Raw genomic sequence first — 22,781 nt, 5'->3', positions numbered from 1 at the left:
AATAATATGTGTTAAAGTTTTGATTTGAATGAACCTCCTATATTCATATAAATAACACGATTAAAACATCACATCTCAATTAACATATCATTTGCGCAAAACTTTATATTCAATTTTCACATAAATAACACCAATTAAAATATCTCGCCTCAATTGACATATAATTTTGTGTAATTTTTTTTTTTGTATTTTGTGCATGTAACACTACTTCTACCAAGATGCTCGTAAATACAGGAAGATTGCACATAAACAAATACAGATATCACTTGACTACCGCGTGGATAAGTTCATACATTCAAATTCAAACTAGGACTGAATTTCCACATTAACTTGTTCAAACAACATGGAGGGGAGACCTTTTGGCATCACCTCCTTGTAAGTCTAGAACTTACGACATAATTACCACAACTACTTACAAATGCAAATCAAACTGATTAACAATAAGGGCATGACTAATTCATCTCCCTTTGTTTATTTCTTACAACTACTACAAGCTACTACCACATTTCACCAACCCACAACCTTTGGTTTGGTCTGTGTTTTTTCTTCACCCACTCATGCTGACCGACCATACTTGGTTATCTTTCGTTGGTCAGTTGCATACCTTACTGCAATTCTCGGTGTAGGGACCCACCATATTCATCCATGCCCCACCACGCGACTTTTTCATGGACCCACCAAAATCCACTATTTCTTCTACACCCCTCTTTTTCTTCTTTTCTTTCATCCACACCCCAAAAAGTTTCACACACTCCCCATTTTCGTCATCATCATTTTCCCACTCATTTTTATCACCCTTTTCCTTCTCAACTACCAATTGATTAGGCTCCACCTTCGAAAACTGGCTCAGAGCCGCAATGAGTTTGTCTAATTCTTCCTTGGTCTGAGCCAACTCGGAGTTCAGCTTCTCATTTTCCTTCTTCAGCTTCTCATTCTCTTGAGATATCACCCCATACTTAGCCACATTTGATGTTTCCGCATTCTTGGAGTCTTGTGATGAGGAAGTCGAAATAGACCCAGAGCCCAAATACTCACCAGAATTCGACGGGGACTTGGGCCTGGATACGGCCGCAGCATTGTCCGCTTTTCCGTCACCTTGAGTTGCAGAAGTGGAAGCCATACTCTTACGGCGGCGGATGTCTCTCAGAAGATCTCTGTGTCCTCTTTTGAAGTTATCATTGGAAAATTCCCATTTGTCAGGCACTATCTTGCGGAAGCCCTGTAAATTGTTTCAGAAACCGTTAGATTTATACCATTATTGCGAAAGACGAAGGTTTTATTAAACGATAGCACCTAATATTAAACAGGCAGCAGGTTCATTTCAAAGCTTCTAACCTGCATGCATGGACTCCCATAGAAATGTTTCATGAACATACTCTAATATTCAAGCATACTCTAATACTCTAATATTCATGAACATACTCTAATACTCTAGTATTAAATATTAAAACTTTATCATATTAAATTACTTATGAATACGAATCTAATAATCGCTCACGACTATATAGTCGTTTAGGTTAGACGTAAATTACTAATTTGTCTAATGTTATGAAGAGTCCAGATATAGCAAACTAGAAAAGCGGAAAAAAAAACCCGGAGGGAGTGTAAAATTAGCCGCAGCCATCGTTGACACTGAATTATCAGCTCCAGCTGCTATACGACTGAAATACCGAAAGTCACCTATTCAACAAATTAAAAATCCAAAGTCCACAAGTTTGTTGATTGTTTACAATTAGTCTCATGTAAGATGAACGGTCTATATCGTGAAACTAAACATCTTACACGTCTGGTTAAAACTAGAAAAGTCTTCTTTCTCATCATTTCACGCAATCAAGTTAGAATAAAGACCGGAAATATTTACTCATAATATTCTCACTTTCTCCTTGTTCAACAAAATTTGTTGCCAACTTGAAATTTTATATTTTTAACTTGTTTTACTCGTAGAAGGTTAATATATAAATAATAATATTAAAAACTGAAAAGTTGGTAATTAGATTGAACTAAAGTTTGTCCATGGGAATAATTTAAACGTTTTATTCATTTTTTCATCCGTACAGTGATATTGACCATCACAGATTAACATCTTGCCCTCAGAGACTGAAAAGACAGGTTTAACCCTCACCTAAAATGGCTTACACTAAGTTAACCCTCATCACCTACTACGATAATCTTAGCCACTAAGCTATAATTAGTGGTTGAGGCCTCTTTTAATAAAATGCTAAAAATAAATTTCATTTCTTCTTTTGTAGCTTCCTCAAGAAAACAGCAAAACTAAGCACTAGTACTCCCTCCGTCCCGGTGATTTATATACAAATGGTTTGGACACGGAGACCAAGAAAAAGTGTAAAAAATGAGTAAAGTTAGAGGAAAAATGGGTGAAGTGGTGGGACCCATTTATATTTAATGATAGATTTGAGATAGTAGAGGAAAGTAGTGGGTGTAATAGTGTTTATATTATTATAGAATGAAGATAGTGGAAGAAAGTAGTAGGTGTAATAGTGTTTTATATTATTAAAAGTTACTATTTTTGGAATGTATAAAAATGATGGGACGACCCAAAAAGGAAAGTGTATAGAATTGACTGGCACGGAGGGGGTACTATTTTAAGTATCTGCACAAACAGATCATCGATACAATGATTGCACAAATGACAAATTCAAATAGAAATATATATCACTGAAATCATTAATTTTAAAATAATAGAGTACTATATTACTCCCTCCTTCCCATTTTAATAGTCCACTTTGCAAAGAAAAAATTTCCCATATTATTTGTCCTACTTCTTTGTCCAATACAATTTTATACAAGTTTCAATGTTAACATTTATTAGCATGTACAATTTTCATGATTTACAATGCAAACTATGTTGACTTTTAACAAAATGAATGAAAATTTAGTACTCCCTCCTTCCCATTTTAATAGTCCACTTTGTTAAGAAAAAATTTCCCATATTATTTGTCCATCTTCTTTGTCCAATACAAATTTATACAACTTTCAATGTTAGCATTTGTTATCCCATACAATTTTCATGATTTACAATGTAAATTATGTTGACTTTCAACAATAATGAATGAAAATTTAGTACTATTTTTGTATAATCTATGTATGACAATGGTAACAACATATCACATTTAATATTTCTTAATATGTGTGATTTGAACAAAGTGGACAATTAAAATGGGAAGGAGGGAGTAGTGTTTTTGTATAATTAATGCATAACAATGATAACCACATATCATATTTAATATTTCTTAATATGTGTGATTTGAGCAAAGTGGACAATTAAAATGGGAAGGAGGGAGTATACTATCATCTACCAACTCTCTGGAAGAATCGAGAGCAGAGAGATTAATACTCAACGTAACCATGTTTTAATGCTCAAATGTGTGTTTTAAAGACTACAAAAACTAATTTCAAACGTGGAGAGGCACAATATTTAACTACACACAAATATCAACTATAACATGGTAAAATAAAAATAATCTCCCCGGCCACTACGGGCAATAGAAAGATTGCTAATACATTTTTGAAGAACATATATAATACAGACATATTTATTATTAATTTCGTGTGCCTTCTTAGTTCTAATCATTATTTTGCACAATGTATAACTCTAGTCATGTCCGTAAAGTCTACAACGTACAATGTCTTTTCTACGTAGTTTCGTTAAAGTGCTGCGCAATACGAATATCGAGCATAAATAGGCAACGCTTTTTGACTAACATGCAAATATGACGTAATCAACAAAAATCAAAAAACAGCAAGAGATTAGAGAGAAATCGTACGTAAGTATTGAGCTGCCGAACAAAGCTCGAGAAATTATTGTGCTTAAAGTAAGCCGGCAGCAAATCCTTGGAGAAATCATCAATCTTCCACACGATGAACGTGGTTCCGCTTTCGTTCCACGACACAACGTCGTCGGTGACCCGATCCTCCACCAGCTGGTACGTCTTGGTCAGAAACGGCGCCGGCACCGATCTTAGCGACATGATCTTAAATTCTTGATTGCTACTAAAATTATTATTCGAGAGAAATGAAACTACGGCTCCTACCTTAAAGAAATGAAGCTAAGCTAGGTAGGTGGTGGAGGACTAACTAAAGATCAAAAGAGCGGTGATAATTACCCAGTCCCAACAGTAAAAACCTGATAAAAACACGGTGAATTGAGGCAGATCTTTGTTGATTCTAGTATCTTCCATTAGCTTCTTCTTCTTCCTCTGGTTTGTAAGTCTAAACACATACTAACAATTACCTGCAAGAAGGTGGTCTACTTGTATGATAGGAAGTATTAGGAAAGGTTCTGCTTCTAATTTCTATTTTCTTCTGTTTGAGAGATATGAAGGGAGAGGAAAGATACACACCCTTAATGTAAAGTGAGAACGAGAGGGTTTATACTTTTATATATATACAGAAGAATAGGCCACTTTCTCTGAAATTGATATTATTTTATTGGAAGACGCAGGATAGTTCCACAGAAATATAATGACCATTGAAGGAGAAAAGGTGATGGATTTATTACGCAAGCATGTGTTTTCGAGTGTCCTTGCTAATAAAATACTTGAAAGCTTAATAGTGTACTATTGCTTAGTACTCCCTCCGTCCCCTTTTACATGTCCCTTTTGAAAAAAAATTTTGTCCCAAATTACTTGTCCACTTCTCTTTTCAAAGCAACTTTTTGTATGTTTTTTCAAAATGTAACAACTTCCAATGTTTGACTAGCATATATATATACACAACTCTATCTAATTCATTACATTTATTAGGGATATGTATGAAAACAAGATATCCACCTAACATTTTCTTAAGATGCGTTTTTTTTGCAAAAGGGACAAGTAAAAAGGGACGGAGGGAGTATGTCTGTTATAAAAGCGTGATTAATCACCGATTAATCCTTATTCCGTAATTCATCGATTAATCCATATTTCGTAACTCGCCGAACTAATTAAATGTCTTATTATTCAATTAATCATCCGTTTGATTCCTGATAATTCAACTAATCCCCGATTAATCCTTATTCCGTGACTTCATCGATTTAGTCTGATTCCCGCTTTTTGGTGGTGTCTAGGAAACGGAAAGAAGTACTTCTTTTTTGAAGAAGTTGCTTTTATTTTTCTTAACCCGTTGTGTAAAAAGCGGGAAGTATTTATAAGTAACCGGGAATGCTAACTTTTGTTTCAGGGTTTGTAATTCTTTCCCAAACACTTTGTCTTAGCTTACTTCTCACTTCTAAATTTCTTCTTTACTCTAAGTAAAAAGCATTTTTTTAAGTTAACTCAAACGGTCCCTGAAACACTAGCTTCCATATTAAGAAAGTTATCGTTATGATAGCAAAGAGAGCATATTAGAGAGTAGAAAGAGAATTGATGAGGTGATGAATTTTGTATTATTCGGCTTAAATTTTACATTCAGTAAGCTTTTTATTTATAGACAATATGAAGAAACTACAAAGAATAGTAAATTAATTGTATGTCAAATATTTACTAATATCTAGCTAGTCATACTATTTAACATTTGACCACATGATAATAAGGCAACAATTTATAACACATCGCTTTGACTGTCATTATAGTATGAATCATAGATTGCCTCGTTAAAATCTTGTCAAAGAAAATCCCAATGGGATAAGAATTTTGACGAAGGAAAAAGAGTACAATCTACTCTTGGAAGATAACATCAATCACTGAAATTTTTTTGTAGCATATCCTTGATTCGACGCATTCCAATGTTAAGTCGCATTTTGTAAATATTGAATTTGGTAATGATTATCTAAATGAATTGACTTAATATAATGATTTAGGAATTGAGCTCATAATTTGATTATCTGAACACTAATTTTGCAAAAGTACCGTTACGAGTTGAGAGAAGACAAACATGAGACCATCTAGTTGAGACATCGATTAATATCATGAGGTACCTAATTGTACCAGATGATGGGTGGATATGTCCACATATGTCGCCTTGAATCCTTTCTAGAAATCTTGGGCTTTCAAGCTAAACTTTAGCAGAAGATGGCCGAGTAATCAGTTTTCTTAAGGAACATGTTAAACATGGAGGGTCATTTTTGGAAAAAAAAACTTTAAGATCTTTATATGGATGTCCAATAAAATTCTCCATACTACGACACATCATAAAGACTTTAAGGTCACCTAATTTTTCATGCCAAAGGGTAAATGATTTTGGATCTATGAGTTTGGAAGCAATGACATTGTGTGACTCAATGTTATGATTTTTATCATACATAATCCCGAGGAAAAAGTGAGTGAAACTTTTTCTAGGATTTTCTTGTTGCTAAATTAACAGAAGATATAAGAGATATTTTTTACCAGCTTCAGAAGTGGTTTTGATGTGGAAATCTGTTAAATCTAATATCTTTAAATTTAACAAGATTTCTAGTGAACTTGCTACGAAATGATGCATTTGGAAAATGTATGTGTGTACATTAACTAAGACAAAACTAACTTTTCTAATACCTTCGATTAAATTAGATATGCAGAAATTGTTAGAACTTGAGTTTCGGTTTTGGTTATATGGGTAAAATATTTTTGGTTCTGTAGAACCGTATGAGTTGTACCACAATCAGCAATGCATATATCTTCAATATCCATTCTGTATATAATTAAAAATAATAATTTATTTGATAAAAACATAACACGCTATATAGTTCAAAATAAAGCTCACATTACACACTAGTAATTATAGTAATTATAGTAATTAAAAGAAATTAATCTTCAACATCGTACTTGAGAGTTTCGTTAAGTTCATTCGGACATTAATGCTCATTTGTCTAATGATAATAATTTTAGAAACTAATCCTTAGCCTCCCACATAGGAGTTTAATTAGATTCATTAGGACCATTAACGCTAGCTTCTCTGATTTCTATTATAAGGGAATCATCTAAGTTGTTAGTGCAATTAGTTTCCACTATTTTTCCTTTCGATTGTTTAGTGACTAATATAAATCAACAAGATGTTTTGGGATATAACAACTACGTGACCAATGTCCTTCCATTCCGCACTTATGACATAAATTGTCAGTTTTACTTCTTTGTGGTGTCTTTCTTTTGTTCTATGTTTCAGGGCTAATTCTGGTAGCCGGAGCTGTTATAAGGACGAAATACCGAAGATCGTGGTCTCGTCCGCAACCATGGACTCGTCCACCTCTATGCCCTTTTTCACGTACATTTTACTAGAATGTCATGTTATTTACCTCTAGTAAAGGGGTAGATCCCGTAAGACGAGATTGATGATTCTTAATCACCAATTCATGATTCTGCTCGGCAACAAAGAGAATTGAAATGAGATTCATAAGTTTGATTAAACTTGCGCTCTATGTATATCTCTGCTAAGTTGATATTATTGTGCTGAAAAGTGAATAATGTTTTGTCGATCTTTCTTTTTTCAGTAACTTCCTCACCACATATAATGAGCTAGAACTTATTTTGAATAGGACCGAACTATATGCCCGAACACTCTTAAAATCTTGAGGTCTTAGATTAGCCCAATCATTTTCAGCGGATATACTAGTTTCTGATGATCGAAACTATCCTTAAGATTTTCCCAAAAAAATGAAGGGATCCTCGACTTCTAGGTACTCGGATTTAAATCTTCATGCATGTGGTGTCGGAGAAAAATAATAAAGACGTAAAGTTTTCTTCAATCGTGTATGTGTTTTCTGCCTTTATTGTGTTGTCTAATTTCTTTGAACCCAAATGCAACTTTACATTTTGTACCCACGAAAAAACAATTCTCCCTGAAAATGTCCACTACAATGAATGAGAAGTTTGTAAGATCCGTCATTATAATATGACTTTAACACGAAAGTTGTTAAATTATCAATGTAAATATTGCATACAATTCCACTAGATCGAGTGCATTAACAAGTAATAATAAATGTGTGCTTCATTATTATCATTGATATTATTAACAGATCTATATATAACATGACAAATGGATTTGCATCCGCCATACAAATGGCTGAGTATACAAGTTATCTCCAACCAATAATATAATTAAGTGGAAAATCCTGCTTAAACAGTTTAGGGCATAAAAATTATTATCTGATAGACACGCAATTTAGAAATTAAGGTTCTCACTATACTTTGGTATTGCCCAACTAGAAAAAATACCTAATTTTACAAATATATTTAATTATCAGATATTCATCGATTAAATTTATATTTCATGGAATATGTATATCAAGATTTAATGTTTCTTACAATAACTTAGTTTTTTCTTTTCCGTCAAACTGCATGATCTTTTTGAATAACAAAAGTTATACAAAATGAAAAAATGGAGAAAATATTTACCAACTATATTGGACTAGAAAAGAAGCTAATTTTATATTTTGTACATGAAGACGAGAACTCCCACGTTTATGGAGCGGGAATGGCAAGGGCATTCCTTCAATCCAAATTTTTGACTATTTTTATTATTTTATCAATAAGTAAGAAATGTCCTTGTAAAATTTATTGGTACACCTTTTCAAATATATATTCTACTCGCTCCTTGCATAGAAATTACCAAAGAATCAGACCTACACTTTCTCAAAAAATTCTGAAAAGGTCAAGGAAGATGGCATCAAAACTTAAAGTCTGACTTGGATTGTATTTGTTTCAGATGAGTTCCGATTATTATAAATCTCCCGCAACGGTATAATCATTTTTCTTACCTAGCTAGTTGTTTAGACACGACACGGGTTGAGTTGTTGCGCGATTCTTATGTAGAGTGAGAAGTCCAGGGTCATTTGCCTGTTTTATAATAGCTTCATAGTTGTCAATTGTCATCTAGTTGTCTACTAATACTTGGATCGATCCTTTGAGTTGGACACTGGATTATGAGGCCACTATAATGTTTTCCTCAAAACTCGTTATATTAGGATAATTTTATCATCTACAACTAATATATTAGGAGAATGTTTTTATCTCCTACTCTTCAAGTCAAATATTTTATATTGAACAATACAGAAATCCATTAATTGGATGTATATGTTTAGCGAGTAACAAAGCCAATTGCTTTTCTGTTTTTCTGAGGAACAAAATTAGAATTATCATAACAAGAAGTTTCATTCTGGTAATTTGGTTGAATTCAAGTATTGCAATCACTTGGCACTGATATACCAATCAAATATAAAAAATTTGGCAAAAAGAAAAAAGGAGTCGCACGTGGGAACCAATTGAATAAAATCGCGGCACGAGAATTAGATAAATCTGCAGATAAAGTCTAACACGGCTCGTAAGTTTGAAGACTTGCGGGACGGAAGGTTCCGGACATATTCCATCTCGTAGGTTTTAAACGGCACTGACGTTGGCTACATAGTCTTAACCACTCTGATATTTTTTTTGTCAAATTGAAGGATTTTATATATATAAAATTATATATATGCGGAAAAGCAGTATACGAATTTCAGAAAGCAATAACATGGAAACAAAAGAGAGAGGGACGAACAGAGGTTAAAAGCTGAGTGAAACTTACATGGGTTTCACGTGCAGACATGTAGTATTGGCCTCTAAAGTCAACATCGGCGGTCACCCCCATTCCAATATCCTTTCGCTTTCCTCTCACAATTTTTGGCATTTCGCCCTTGCATTTCTTAGCCGACCAATTTATGTACTATCTTCCTTCTTACAACTTTGTTTGATATTAGTCGCATATATCGTCTACTCTAGCCCCATGTCCTCGACACAAATATATTCTCAATTTATTCTCTAGTTATCACATTCGTAAATATGCTTAAGAACAATATATTCAACACCGGAAGAATTAGCAAGGGACCTAATTCTCGTTAACAAAAATAATAATAGTAAAAGGGATAAGTTTAAGATGTTTTCTCATCTGTCGCAATTAGCTCAATGTTATTAGAACTCTAATATCTAATTATTCATGAACTCCAACCGAAAGTCACTACTATTATACTATATTACACACTATTTTATCTATTTTACATTAAGTCAGGGTCTTCACCGAAACAGGTTTTCTACTTTACTCTGAAGGTAGGGACATGATCTGCGTACATCTTAACCTCATCTTACCCTGCTCTAAATGGGACATATTGAAACTATGTTCTAAACGGGATATACTCAATATTTTTGATTTGGTTTGGTTTAATTACTTATATTAGGTTGATGTGGTCATTGCTTAAGCTGGCGGCAGGCATGCATGCAGCAATTATAAGTTTCAGGTTAATAATATAGTAGCAGAACGCATAAGCGATCATAAAGGGACAGTGGTTGGAAGCAGAAACACGCGAGAAACTCGTGAAATTCACATCACACATGCATTATTATTCCATTTATAGGCTGAAGACGATCCGAAAACAGTGAAAAGCAAATCTGTATACGTTCAAATTGGAGAGCCCGATGAGTTTGCAAAAGCAACAGCACTTAAATTCTGAAAAAGAAAAAAGGAAGAATGTCTGGGCAAAAAGGAATCTATTGCATTTCAGATATTGTCAGTGCTTGATGAGAGTACATATATGTGTGCCTAGCTCTGGGATTCCAATTCACTAGATCATTTTCATGCTCGTCCAATGTCACAATTTCCCAGTCAATACAATGAACAAACAGCCAGTATTATTTCAGATTCATATCCTCATCATATATCAATAAATGGTGTCGGAAGTGTACGTGTGAACTTCTGCGAAAACGGAGTGACACCACGTACGTGCTCCTCCCCTAGTTGTATAAGCAGAAGAATGACAGCATGCAATATAACATACAGTAGTTTTTAATTTTTTTCTGAGTAGAAATATAACTATTAAATCTCTATTAAAAAATCTTAAAATAAGTTATGGAACCAATTTTATAAAAACATTAAAATGTGTGTCAAATAGTGACGTACATAATTAAATGGATGAAGAGAGTATCATTAAATACCAATTATTAGTTTATTAAAAATAATACAATATTTTGATACAAAGATAAATTAAACAATCATCATTTCCTTCACTTTTACACTTGCGCCATCCAAAATCTCTCAACATCACTCATATCTCTGCTGCGCATAACCTTTATTTTTCTGATTCAAATGCTAAAACATTTTGATAGTACCCGTTACCATAATACCCGCTAACAACCACCTAAGCAATGGATATTACAAAAATCGTGCCGGCCAACCAGAGACATGACGACAACATCTAAAAGCACATTCATCTTAGCAACAAAGGTCATGTTACAACAGGTTTTGATATGACCAGTGAGGGATCCGGAAATAAATATTATTGGGGCACAATAATTAACAAAGTACATTACTATAATTTTGATAGATTTTAATTGGATGGGTTTTAATAAAATACTTACATAATGCATTCTCAGTATTAATATTAGCAGAGGTCCTTGTGTTTGTACGGGACACTAACTAAATATATCATATATAAGCATGGGTTAAGAATTGAAACCTACACTGTAAGTCCGCTACTGAGTATGACCAACACAAACAATACTCTGGAAGTATCTATAATTTTTTAAAATAAAGAAAATTAAATGATTAAGTCACACATACTATTTTCACAGTACTCATAAAAAAAAAACAAATCCCAAAACACATCATAAATATCTTATACTCCTCCAACTCATTAAAGTAAGTTAAAAGAGTGGAGCACAATGATAGTACCCGGCTTCCGCAGGATCTTTTACCCGACCCCACCTCCTTTGGTCATTTACCCGGCTCTCTAATATTTTTAATTGGTATAATATATACATTTTATCACATAAGTAATTTAGCAGTCGGAGGACGAGTCGAGATCAGACTCCTTGTAAAAAGGAAGGAAACATTCTTTTTCTAACACACACATACTTTCACTCACACACTCTCTCTTGATCATTTTCTATGCAGACCGATTCTCATTCTTATAAGAGGTGCTTGATGACATCATCCCAGTCATTCATTGTTTTGCAGGTTGCTCACATCATACCGGAGATCAACTAGTGAAATGAGAGCTACAAATATTTGAACTTATCACATTTATACATTCAATTTATATATCTGCTTTTGAAAAGGAACAAAACATTTCAAATTACATATCCACTTCAACTCACAATATAGTGTAAATCATTCTAAAACAACTATATATAACATATTTTTAGTTTATGTTTACAATACTCCCTCCGTCCCTTTTTACATGTCCACTTTGAAAAAAAATTTTGTCCCAAATTACTTGTCCACTTCTCTTTTCAAAGCAACTTTTTGTATGTTTTTTCAAAAAGTAACAACTTCCAATGTTTGACTAGCATATATATACACACAACTCTATCTAATTCAATACATTTATTAGGGATATGTATGAAAACAAAATATCCAACTAACATTTTCTTAAGATGCGTTATTTTTTCAAAAGGGACAAGTAAAAAGGGACGGAGGGAGTATCAACTATATCTCTGTCCGGCCAATACGCCGATATATGACTATAAATAAAAGTCTTACATAAAAGATATATGTGATTCAAAAAAAATTATAATTTAAAAGGGAAGGACTATATATACATGGGCGACAGACGAGGACCAATGCTCCGACTCTTGCAGCTTCTAGTCAGTGGGAAACTGTAAGCACCGAAACCAATTCCGTATTAAATCATTTTATGTTTTTATTGTTTAATGGTGTGGAGCCTTAAATTCAATTTGACTCTACTTTTGCAAACGAAAATTGTACAGTTCTTACTAAACATTTAATGTGACAATGCAGTAATCGCCTCTGACCAGAAGTCCAGGTATTAGCTCCTATCACGTAACATATACTCCCTCCGTCTCTTTTTATCTGTCCATTTTGAAAAAGATAACACATACCAAGGAATAATTGATTGTATAAACTTTTTCATTAAATACCTCTAATTAATATCTTGAAAATGGTGGAATACCCCTACTTTATGTCTTGAAAACATCAATTCAACCAAGTTTTAAATAAGTCAAGTCTTGAAAATTGAAATTATGGAGATATATTTGAAAAACTATCATTAAATTAGTTTTGAAAATATAAATGGACAGATAAATAGGGACAAATTTTTACTTCCAAAGTGGACAGATAAATAGGGACAGAGGGAGTATTTTACTTCCTTTTGAACAAAACTAAAAAGCATGCCAACAAAAGCAAGTACACTTGAATTGGAAGTTTGAGATTTTACGAAATGCATATTTATCTACAGCTTATTATTTAAATTATCCTCAGTGGATTGAATGGAAAGAGCACTCTCTCACTCCTCTAGAATCTATGGACTATGGTTGTTTGAACGACAATTTTTAACGTTTCCTCAAGAAAATACATATATTAACATGCATGCACGCCCATACGCTTTTTGTTTGGTCAATTTTAACAGCCGCACGCTCCTTCCTCCTTGACTGCTTATTTAGTTAGAATTTTCTCTAAACACACGTTTATAAATTATAATACAACAAAATGTAGTTCAAAATTGTACTAATGACTAGTTATTAAACATCGCAGTATTATCTGTCAAACCACAAGCAAGAATTAAATTTAATTAATAGTAGTAGTAATACACAATGTTCTTCTGCGACATACAGTATTTTCTCTTTAACAAACATTCTGCCAAAATATTGATATGTTTAAGAATTCATGGTCTGCACTTGAATAAAATAAACATCTAGTTATAATTTCATGTCATCAAAAAATTCTGGACAGTGATGGGCATGGGCCTCATAAGCACGAGCCTTATTAAGAAGATTTCTAAAACCAACATAGAACTCTATCACACTGATCGTCAAAAAATCGCTTTTTGGCCCAATGGAATTGTCAAGCATATACATGTATCCTCTTTGACTTGCTTTTCTCTGATTTCGTTTCCACTTCAATATACGCATTGTTTATTATATTTTATTTTATTTTTCGACAGAATTCGTCCTTGTTACTCCCTCTATTTTAAAATATAAGTTGATTTTTTGACACACATTTTTAGATCATTTGAACGCTTAGTTAAATTTATTATTTTGAAATTTTCTTTTTTTTTGAATTATAATATTAATCATATATCTTAATTCAAAGAAAGAAAATTATAAAAAATAATAATTTTAACTATACGGTTCAAGTACTTAGAAATGTGTTTCAAAAAACCAAATAACTTATATTTTAAAAGGACAATGTTAAGTACCTCAAATTATTTTCCCAAATAAGTGATGTGTCAATTTGAGATGATTATATTGGTGAGGTTGATATATAATCGCAGGGGTCCATGTATCAGAGCTAGGTCAAGAAGTTGATCATGGAGATCATGGAGATTGCGGGCTGTAATTGTGTGATGTGGGAGGAGGCACTCCATAACTATGATTGGAGTTTTGTACAGCTTGTGTCGAAAGTCTTTCCTACTAAGGTGGTCGGATGGCGTGTCCGGTAAGATGAGGAACCTACGAGTAGCGGTGCTGATATAAGGGTCACATGATTGGTGGTTCTTGGAATGAGGGGAGATTGTTGAGTGAGTGTCAACCCAAGTCCCATATCGAAAGATAAAGAAGATTTGTTTAAAATATAAGTGGTCAAAAAACTCCATTAGTATGGCTTTTTGGGTGGAGTTCGAAAACAAATTCGTGCGGGCTTTACCATGACCCAGAGCGGACAATATCATACTAATATAATGTAAATTTAGTGGGGGTTGCGCGCCCAACAGGTCCATGTCTATTTAATGACTTGATATCCAATACAAAAATGACACATAAAATTTGGAAAATTCTTGAGAAAATATTTTGGGTACAATGCATTATGCCCTTTTCCATTTCAAAATAGAGGGAGTGATTATATGTGAGCATGTCAACACTTTTTGTCAGGTGGGTAGATTAGTACTCCATTCTTCTCATTTTAATAATTTTGGGTGTCAAAATAAAATGTCTTCTAATATTTGTCTTCTTCTTTGTTCAATACAGCTTTAGTACTATTTTCAAGATTAATTATCTTTCATTCACATAACTTTCAATTTTTTAGGTAAATAACTATGAAATTCTAATAAAGATGAAAACTTGGTTATATCAACAATAATAAAATATTACATTTATTATTTCTAATTAATGTATGAAATTTATAAAGAAGACAATTAAAATGTGAAGGAGTGAGTAGTTAATTATCAGGGAAAATAGGAAATAAGAAATTAGTCAATAGCCCATGATGTTATGCAATTGACAGGGGTTGCTTAGCAAATAGCAGGGACAGATTCAGGGCTGAGCTGTGATGGGCTGCAGCCCGAGTGGCTTCCTAGTTTACCAAAAAAACCCTAATTTTATGTGAGATCAATTGAAATTTAGCCCAGTCAAGTTTCTCATCTTAGCCTCACATTTCAGACTAATCTCATATGTAAACAACACACAAACATACTGGTTGCCCGGTTGGTTTACGTAGTACTCGTGCCGTTGTCCTTTTTTATCTACTGCATTAACGTAAATTATCAATATTAACATCCACTAAAAAAGTGTCCATGAATATTTTTTTTCACTCTGGCACATAATTTTAATGAATCAAGAACGTATTTTATACTCCCTCTGTTTCTTTAAACTTTGCCCATTACATGAATGGCGCAGGTTTTAAGGTGATTACATGGTGAGTAACTGCTGAATAACTATCATTGACTTTTATTCCCATACAACATATGTATGATCCACCACTGATACACTAAACCAATAGAATGCAAGAATAAATTTGAACACCAATCAGAATTCAAGATTACCTATACACGGATTAGGCTAAATTTCATACAACCAAATACAGATATGTACCTTCTTTTGGTTTTTTAACAGATGTGTTAAATTGACCAGGCGTATATATATAAAATAGTTATATTCAGTGGCCCAAAATAGAAAGGAGAAAAGTATTTTGAATTACCTTAAAAGGAAAATGGGAAAAGTATTTAGGGACGGAGGGAGTACACTTTATCGACTTCAATACTTTAGAGAATAAGTAGTTGCAAAATGGAAAAGTTAATCCAGCAGTGACCAAAGCTTTAGAAGTCATGGAAGCACCGAGTTATAAGATTATACAGATATTTTGAATGGACATAGTAATTTCAAAATAAGTTACTTACATTTTTATAAGATTTCTATAACATATAATTTAAAATGCTGATGTGTAAAATACACCTAAAATGACTAAAATGGTGCTACACGAGGGTAATAATTAACAATGATATCATAACCACCGACCAATTTTAGTAATGTCAGTTCTTTACGACACCAAATGCATTCAGTTTGTCAGCAGCATGAAGGTATCCCCCGATTACTTATCTGGTCAACTGTTCGTTACCTAAAATTAAGAGTATTTCCATGACTATCCTATCACAAATGAGTTCTCGATATATAAATAGTTCAATATCCAGTAAATAAATGCATAATATTAATTGACAACCTAATAATTTAAATTATTCTTAATTATGTTTTCTATTATTATTACAATTTAAAATTCAGAATTTATTAATAAAGAAATTTTGTTAAAAAGGTTAGAAAGAGGGTTAAAAAGGAAGGAAATGAATATTTAACTATTAAAAAAAATTAGGAATAATTAGACAATATCAACCTTTTTAGGTTTATTAGGTTCAGCGAGTCCTTTTTTAGGAAAGGTTAGGAGTCAGCACTCGCGCCTTTTGAAGAGCATGATTGTGATACAAAAATCAAAAATTTGGGACAGTTTTGCCCCAAATCACTCCAACCGTGGACTAAAAAATTTGGATCAGTGAATAGTGCTGGTCCAAATTTGGATCACTACTCTTCACTGATTCAAATTTTTTTAACATTAAAATATTATTATTTTTAGTATTTAATGTTTTTATTAATTTTATTAAAGATGGAATATTAATAAAGATTAGAATATAATTAAAATGACGATTAATTATAAATTAAAATTTTAAAATACATAAAATTCTAAAATATGTATTTTAATACTTTTAATTATTTTTATGTACCGTTTTATCTTTTTCGAATTATTTTGTAATATTTTATCTTTGTCTAGTTATTGATTGTATTATTATAATTAATGGTGAAATTAGTTAATCATTTTTTAAAATATTTAAAGTTAAATTATATGAATATTATAAAGATGAATGAATTTGGAATTATATTTGGATCACATGGTTGGAATAGAATTTGAATCCCGCCCTAAATTTGGATCATTTGGTGATCCAAATTTGGATCTATGGTTGGAGTTGGCCTAAACCTCAAAATAATTAAGGTTTTTCTAATTTAATTATATTCCTTTGGACCAAAGACACGCATTTTTAAAAAATTATAAAATGTAATTCCATAATTTTTTTTGAATTTTTTTCTTTTTCTCATTATAAAAGTGATGCTTTAATTTTTGTTCAGCAATAAAAGATTTCAGAACATCGCTCCGTTCTATTTTTCTAATTTTGTGGGATTTTTGGATGAAAAATATCTGGAATTTTTGGATGAAAAATATCAAAAATTAAAATTACCTTTTTAGTTTCGGATATATTAGAAGCAAATTTCAGAATCTGATTTTATTTCTGATTATTTATGGAATATAGCAGCTTGAAAGTCTTAATTTGATTTTGTTTCAGATTATTTAATTATGGGAAAGAGTAGCACACAAGTCTCTCTGCACCTATAAATACCCATATAGATTGTAGGGTTTTGGATCATCTAAACACAAACTACTCTCTCTCAGTATCATAACCCTACCTCTCTCTAGTGAGAGTTCTCTTGCTCTTGCTCGATTTCCAAATCGGTGGTGCCGGTCTTCTGCAATGAAAAGTGAAGGTTATTTATATGGTATTAAAAAAAATAAAGGTTGTTGCAAGCAAAGGTAGTTATAGGCCGCTATGTGTGAGTCGACAAATCCAAACACAGGAGAAGAATATAGTCTTGACATGATATTGATGGATGATATCAATAAATTAACTATTAGTGATGTATATTTGTTGGTTATTCTCTTATAATATTTGTTTTATTCATCGGACATGTTTGTTGTTAATTTTTATATGATTTACTTTGTATACATGAAAAAAGTATTCATACATTATCTGTTTGCTCCGTTCAAGCAACTTTTAAGTGAAGACTGTTCATACAGTATTAAAAAATAAAGGTTGTTACAAGTAAGGGTAGTTATATAGACTGCTATCTCACGGATTTAAGTTAGATGTTTTTATGCACAATCAATCTAAAAAAATTGGAGGAAGGTGACAATGCAAGAACATGATTACATTTAAAAAAACACAAATAAAATTAAGATTCGTCATGGTTTAAATTGTTAATTACGTGTAGAAATTTATTTTCATTTTTTCAACATGAATTATAGTCCAATTTTGCAATTTTATATATTGGTATTGGTATTACAACAGGATTTTTATAATATAAAATTTATTTTATCCTAAAAAGATTAATTTTTAATCATTAATATACTTTTTACAAACAGCCACAAAATTATTACATTTTACAAATGTTAATATTGAATCATTAATATAATTTTTATAGGCCGTCGCAACGCGCGGCTTCTCAACTAGTTTCTTAAAAATGAAGTACTCCTATCTTCTTGTTGATTTTGGCGTTTTAGGAAAGCAAAAATCAGTATACTTATGTGAAGGAGAAACGAGAGGCGTGTAGTTGGCGCCTATCATATATCTTCGTTTCATTTTTCTAATTTTCTGAAATTTTTAGATGAAAAATATCAAAAATAAAAACTACTTTTATTTGTTTTGGATTTATTGGAAGCAAGTTTCAGAACTGTCATTTTCATAATCTGAAATTTTTGGATTAAAAATATCAAAAATAAAAACTACTTTTTTTAGTTTCGTATATATTGGAAACAAGGTTCAGAACTACCTTTTCTAAAATATCAAAAATACAATCTGCTTACCTTTTTTTGTATCAAAATTATTGGAAGAAAGTCTCAAATTATGTTTTAATCTTAAAAATATCAAAAATAAAAATTACCTTTCGTAGTTTCGGATATATTAGAAGAAAGTTTCAAAACTGCCTTTTTCAATATATTAAAAATAAACACTACCTACTTTAATAAATATCAAATCAGAATTTGAAACTTGTTTTCAATTATTTTGATACCGGAAATGACTTACTTTTCTTCCAAGACTATGATTATATTTTTGGAAAAAGTTATATAAAAAACAGAAAATATTTATGATAAGCCGGTCTTTTCTCAGATCAACCCTATAAATGGAGTTCATACATCATAAAATTTAACATACAATCTTTTGTGCCTATTTATGTTTTTCATCTAATACAATAATGAGTCGCACTATGATAGATGATTTGAGTGACTATAGAAATGATTGACTGATAACAGTAAGAATTTATCGAATGTGAGAGTCCACAAATCCAAACACGGGTTAATACTAAAATAATAACATTTTTTCTTTTGTATATCTAGTTATTTAATTGATTATATGTTAATTGTAAAATAACATAAAATTAAACATTCTTAAAATTTATTAAATTCAAATTAACAATGCATTCAACATAAAATAAAAATTATACTAGATAAAACTTAATTACGAATACAAATTACACAAAAATATAATATAAACTAAAAGTTTGAAAACTTAATATAAATTGAGAAGCTAATTAGTTGAAGTACTGGATTCAGAAATTGAGACGGTTGAGAACGATAAAATTTTGGGAAAAAAATTCTTGACTAAATTATCTTTTTAACGAGTAAGTCAACAATTTATTTCTATGAATTCAAAAGTTAGAAAAGCATCTTTCATTCTTAAGTTATTAATTGCTTCTAGTTTCCTAGTTTATACAATGTAATTAGAGGCGCACGTCTCCAAAAAAAAAAAAAAAAAAAAAAAGACCCCTAATTTTCTAGTCGTAAATGACCATAAACTAGGTCTGTAATTCGAGTCGAGCCGAGTACTAGCTAAACGAGTTCGAGCTCAATTTTTTTTAAACGAGTCGAGCCGGGCGGGTATTATAAACGGGCAGAAAAATGCGTCCGAACCCGACTCGTTTATTTAACGAGTCGGACCGAGTATACTCGCGAGTTTAACGAGCCGGGTATATATGAGCCGGGTCGGATAGCTCGAATTACTCGATTAACTAAATTATACTACATACAGCCCAAATCTAATATGAAGGCCCGTTACATCTCTAATTACAAGCCTAGCCCAAACAAAACATTTTAATCCAGTTTCACAAATAAAGTCAGGGAACAACCAAAGCAAACTATACCATTATCGATTAAATCAGATTAGAAGAAAAAAAACACTAATCTAGTAGAAATCTTGTGGCTCGCTTAGTCGCCTGGGTTCTGATCTTTCTAAAGCTCGCCATCGGCACTTCTAATTCCAAATCACTTCGAATCTTCCATCTAGTTTCAAGTAAGTTTCAACTAGTTTCAACTATTTCAAGACTTTTTTTCTTTAAATTTACTCCTTAAGGTCTTTTACTCTTTTTTGTATGTAAGATGTTTGATGGATTGTCTGAAAAAGTATTTTTCCCTTTTTGTAATATTTGATAGTTTAATTGATGCAGGAAATGGATTCATCAAAAAATAAAAAGAAAAGGAAAGTGCAGAATATTGAGATTATCCCAGAGAATGCGCCATATATGGAGGATAATCATTTCACCGTTAGAAGTATGGCGGATGAATCTTTATCCGAAGAAGATGTTGAACAGGAAGAGTTATCACAACAGAGAAAAAGTCATAAAGATGTTGCTGCAGATATGGGTTCGAATGGACCAGAAGAAGATCAATCTGTACCAGAAAGTATTAACAAGCCTTTTCAGAGAAAACCTCGGAAAAAGACCTCATCAGTTTGGAATTATATGGAAACTTTTAAAGCTAATGGTGTGGAAGGTTCAAGGTGCAAGTTATGTTCTCAGCAATTTACAAAAAGTGAGAGTTCTTCAACTTCTTCGATGAAAAGACATTTAGACAAGTGTTTAAAAGCTCACGGTGCAACTCTGCAACCACAACTTCAGTTTCATAAAGGTCTTGGGAATGATGTACAATTCTCAGCTTTCAAATATGATCATGCCATAATAAGGGAAAAGGTATCTCATTACATTATGATAAATGAACTACCTTTTGTGCATGTTGAAAGCTTTATGTGGAATGAGATAATGAAGACTGCCACTCCTCTTTACCAAAAAATAACTCGAGGAACATTAAAAGGTGATTGCAGAACTACATATGAAATTGAAAAGAAAAAGCTAGTAGAGTTATTTAAATCTGCCCAGAGAATTAATATTACTACCGATATGTGGACTTCAACTTGTCAAAAGCTGGGATACATGGTTGTGACTGCCCATTGGATTGATGAAAATTGGAAACTAAATTCTAGGGTCATTAACTTTTGCAATATCCCCCCTCCTCATTTTGGTTATGTAATTTCAGATGCTGTGAATAAGTGCTTAGTTGATTGGAAAATTCAGGATAAAATTGGAACAGTGACAGTGGATAATGCTAAGGCAAATGATGTAGCAATCAAAATTTTAAAAGAGTCTTTTAGCATTAGAAATCCATCGTTACCAGTTGAGGGTAAATTATTTCATGTCCGTTGTGTTAGTATTGGTGTCCTAGAGACAATGCTATTGTGTTCTATTGTAGACATTTATGGATTATGTTATATTGATTATTGAATAAATATTTATTATGTCCTCATTTACTGCGTAATAAATTGAAAGCGTAATAAATGTCCTTGGAATATTATATGTAATTCTATATCTCTAAGTACGTGACTTAGAAATGAGATTATGAGAATAATATCAATATTCCTAAATGTCCCTAGTCGAGTATCATTGTTAAGGGACAATAATGATGCATTAAGACTAGTATGTTTGTTGACTGATGATCACATCTCATTGATCATAGGTATAGTGATGCTAAAGTCAAGAACATAAGTGCATGTATCGACACATGGCACTGGAATGACCCACCGTGAGATTTTACATGTTAATAAGTGTCATTGGAAATTCTCACTGTGATAATGATGTAATGATCCTCTGACTTGATATCATTATATTTCTATATGAGAATTAATATACTTTGGTTGCACTAAAAGTTGCTTTTGACCGGGTGATGATGAAATGTACATTGGGTATATTATGAATCGTATGAGAAATATGAATGATCTAGAAAGGATTTAACCCTCCTATTTTAGGAGTGATATTATTGGCCTCTTGATTGAGTGAGACTATAAAATGCATGGCCGTGCTCAAATATTGATTTGTTTAATAGTCTACTCATTGATCAAGAAAATTCGGATTAGACGATGAAGAGGATGACACAATACATGCCTTGAGTCTGATCTATAATATAAGGTTAAAGGGATTATATTACATTGTACATTATTCACAAAAGGTTTAATTGAATCACCAATTATTATTATTACTTGGGTAGCAATGATGTATTACTAGATGCCGCTCATTGTTTATAATTTTATTATTGGATATTAAAATTATTGCCAACGTAATAATAACCTAAAGGGTCACACACTTTGAACGTTTAAAGGAGTTTTAATTTAAATTCTGAATTTAAATTAAATGATTAAGTTCGAAATAAATTATTTAATTGAGCCAGTCTTAATTAAGTAATAGAATTTCGAATTTAATATTAAAACCAAAATCGGATTAGGTTTGGAGAAGCCCAAATCCGATTAGGGTTTGGCCCATCTATCTCTCTTCCCTATAAATACATAATGATGTATTGTTTTAGGGTTAAGTAACATAAAATTCGTTTTATTATAAAACCCTAGCAGCTCTACATCAAGAGAGGCTAGAGAGAGAGAGAGAGAGGGGCTGCATTCGGCTAGTACCGGCTCCGGTGATCTTTGGCGATCAGACGTTCGTGTGGACTGCTTAGAGACGCGATCCTTAGACGAGGGC

General features: G+C 32.2%; 1 protein-coding gene across 1 annotated transcript; it reads right to left on the bottom strand.

Moving 5' to 3' along the window:
• Positions 1-278: 278 nt before the first annotated feature.
• On the bottom strand, positions 279-4,437 carry LOC108210469 (heat shock factor protein HSF24). The gene is made up of 2 exons (XM_017381765.2): positions 3,786-4,437; positions 279-1,219 (listed from the first exon to the last, which is right to left on the bottom strand). The coding sequence occupies exons 1-2, from the start codon at positions 3,987-3,989 to the stop codon at positions 593-595; spliced, it is 831 nt and encodes a 276-aa protein (XP_017237254.1). The 5' UTR covers positions 3,990-4,437; the 3' UTR covers positions 279-592.
• Between the last annotated feature and the right edge of the window lie 18,344 nt (positions 4,438-22,781).

The sequence above is a fragment of the Daucus carota genome, chromosome 3 (assembly GCF_001625215.2).
Source record: "Daucus carota subsp. sativus chromosome 3, DH1 v3.0, whole genome shotgun sequence".
Lineage (NCBI taxonomy): Eukaryota > Viridiplantae > Streptophyta > Magnoliopsida > Apiales > Apiaceae > Daucus > Daucus carota.
The sequence above is the reverse complement of the archived record's forward strand: the minus strand, read 5'-3'. Positions and strand labels throughout refer to the sequence as shown.

Bases quoted from the DNA above. Each gene is read 5' to 3' on its own strand.
- LOC108210469 (XM_017381765.2), bottom strand. From the start codon at position 3,989: ATGTCGCTAAGATCGGTGCCGGCGCCGTTTCTGACCAAGACGTACCAG. The intron at 1,220-3,785 runs GTACGATTTCTC...AACAATTTACAG, and splicing joins TTCGGCAGCTCAATACTTAC to GGCTTCCGCAAGATAGTGCC.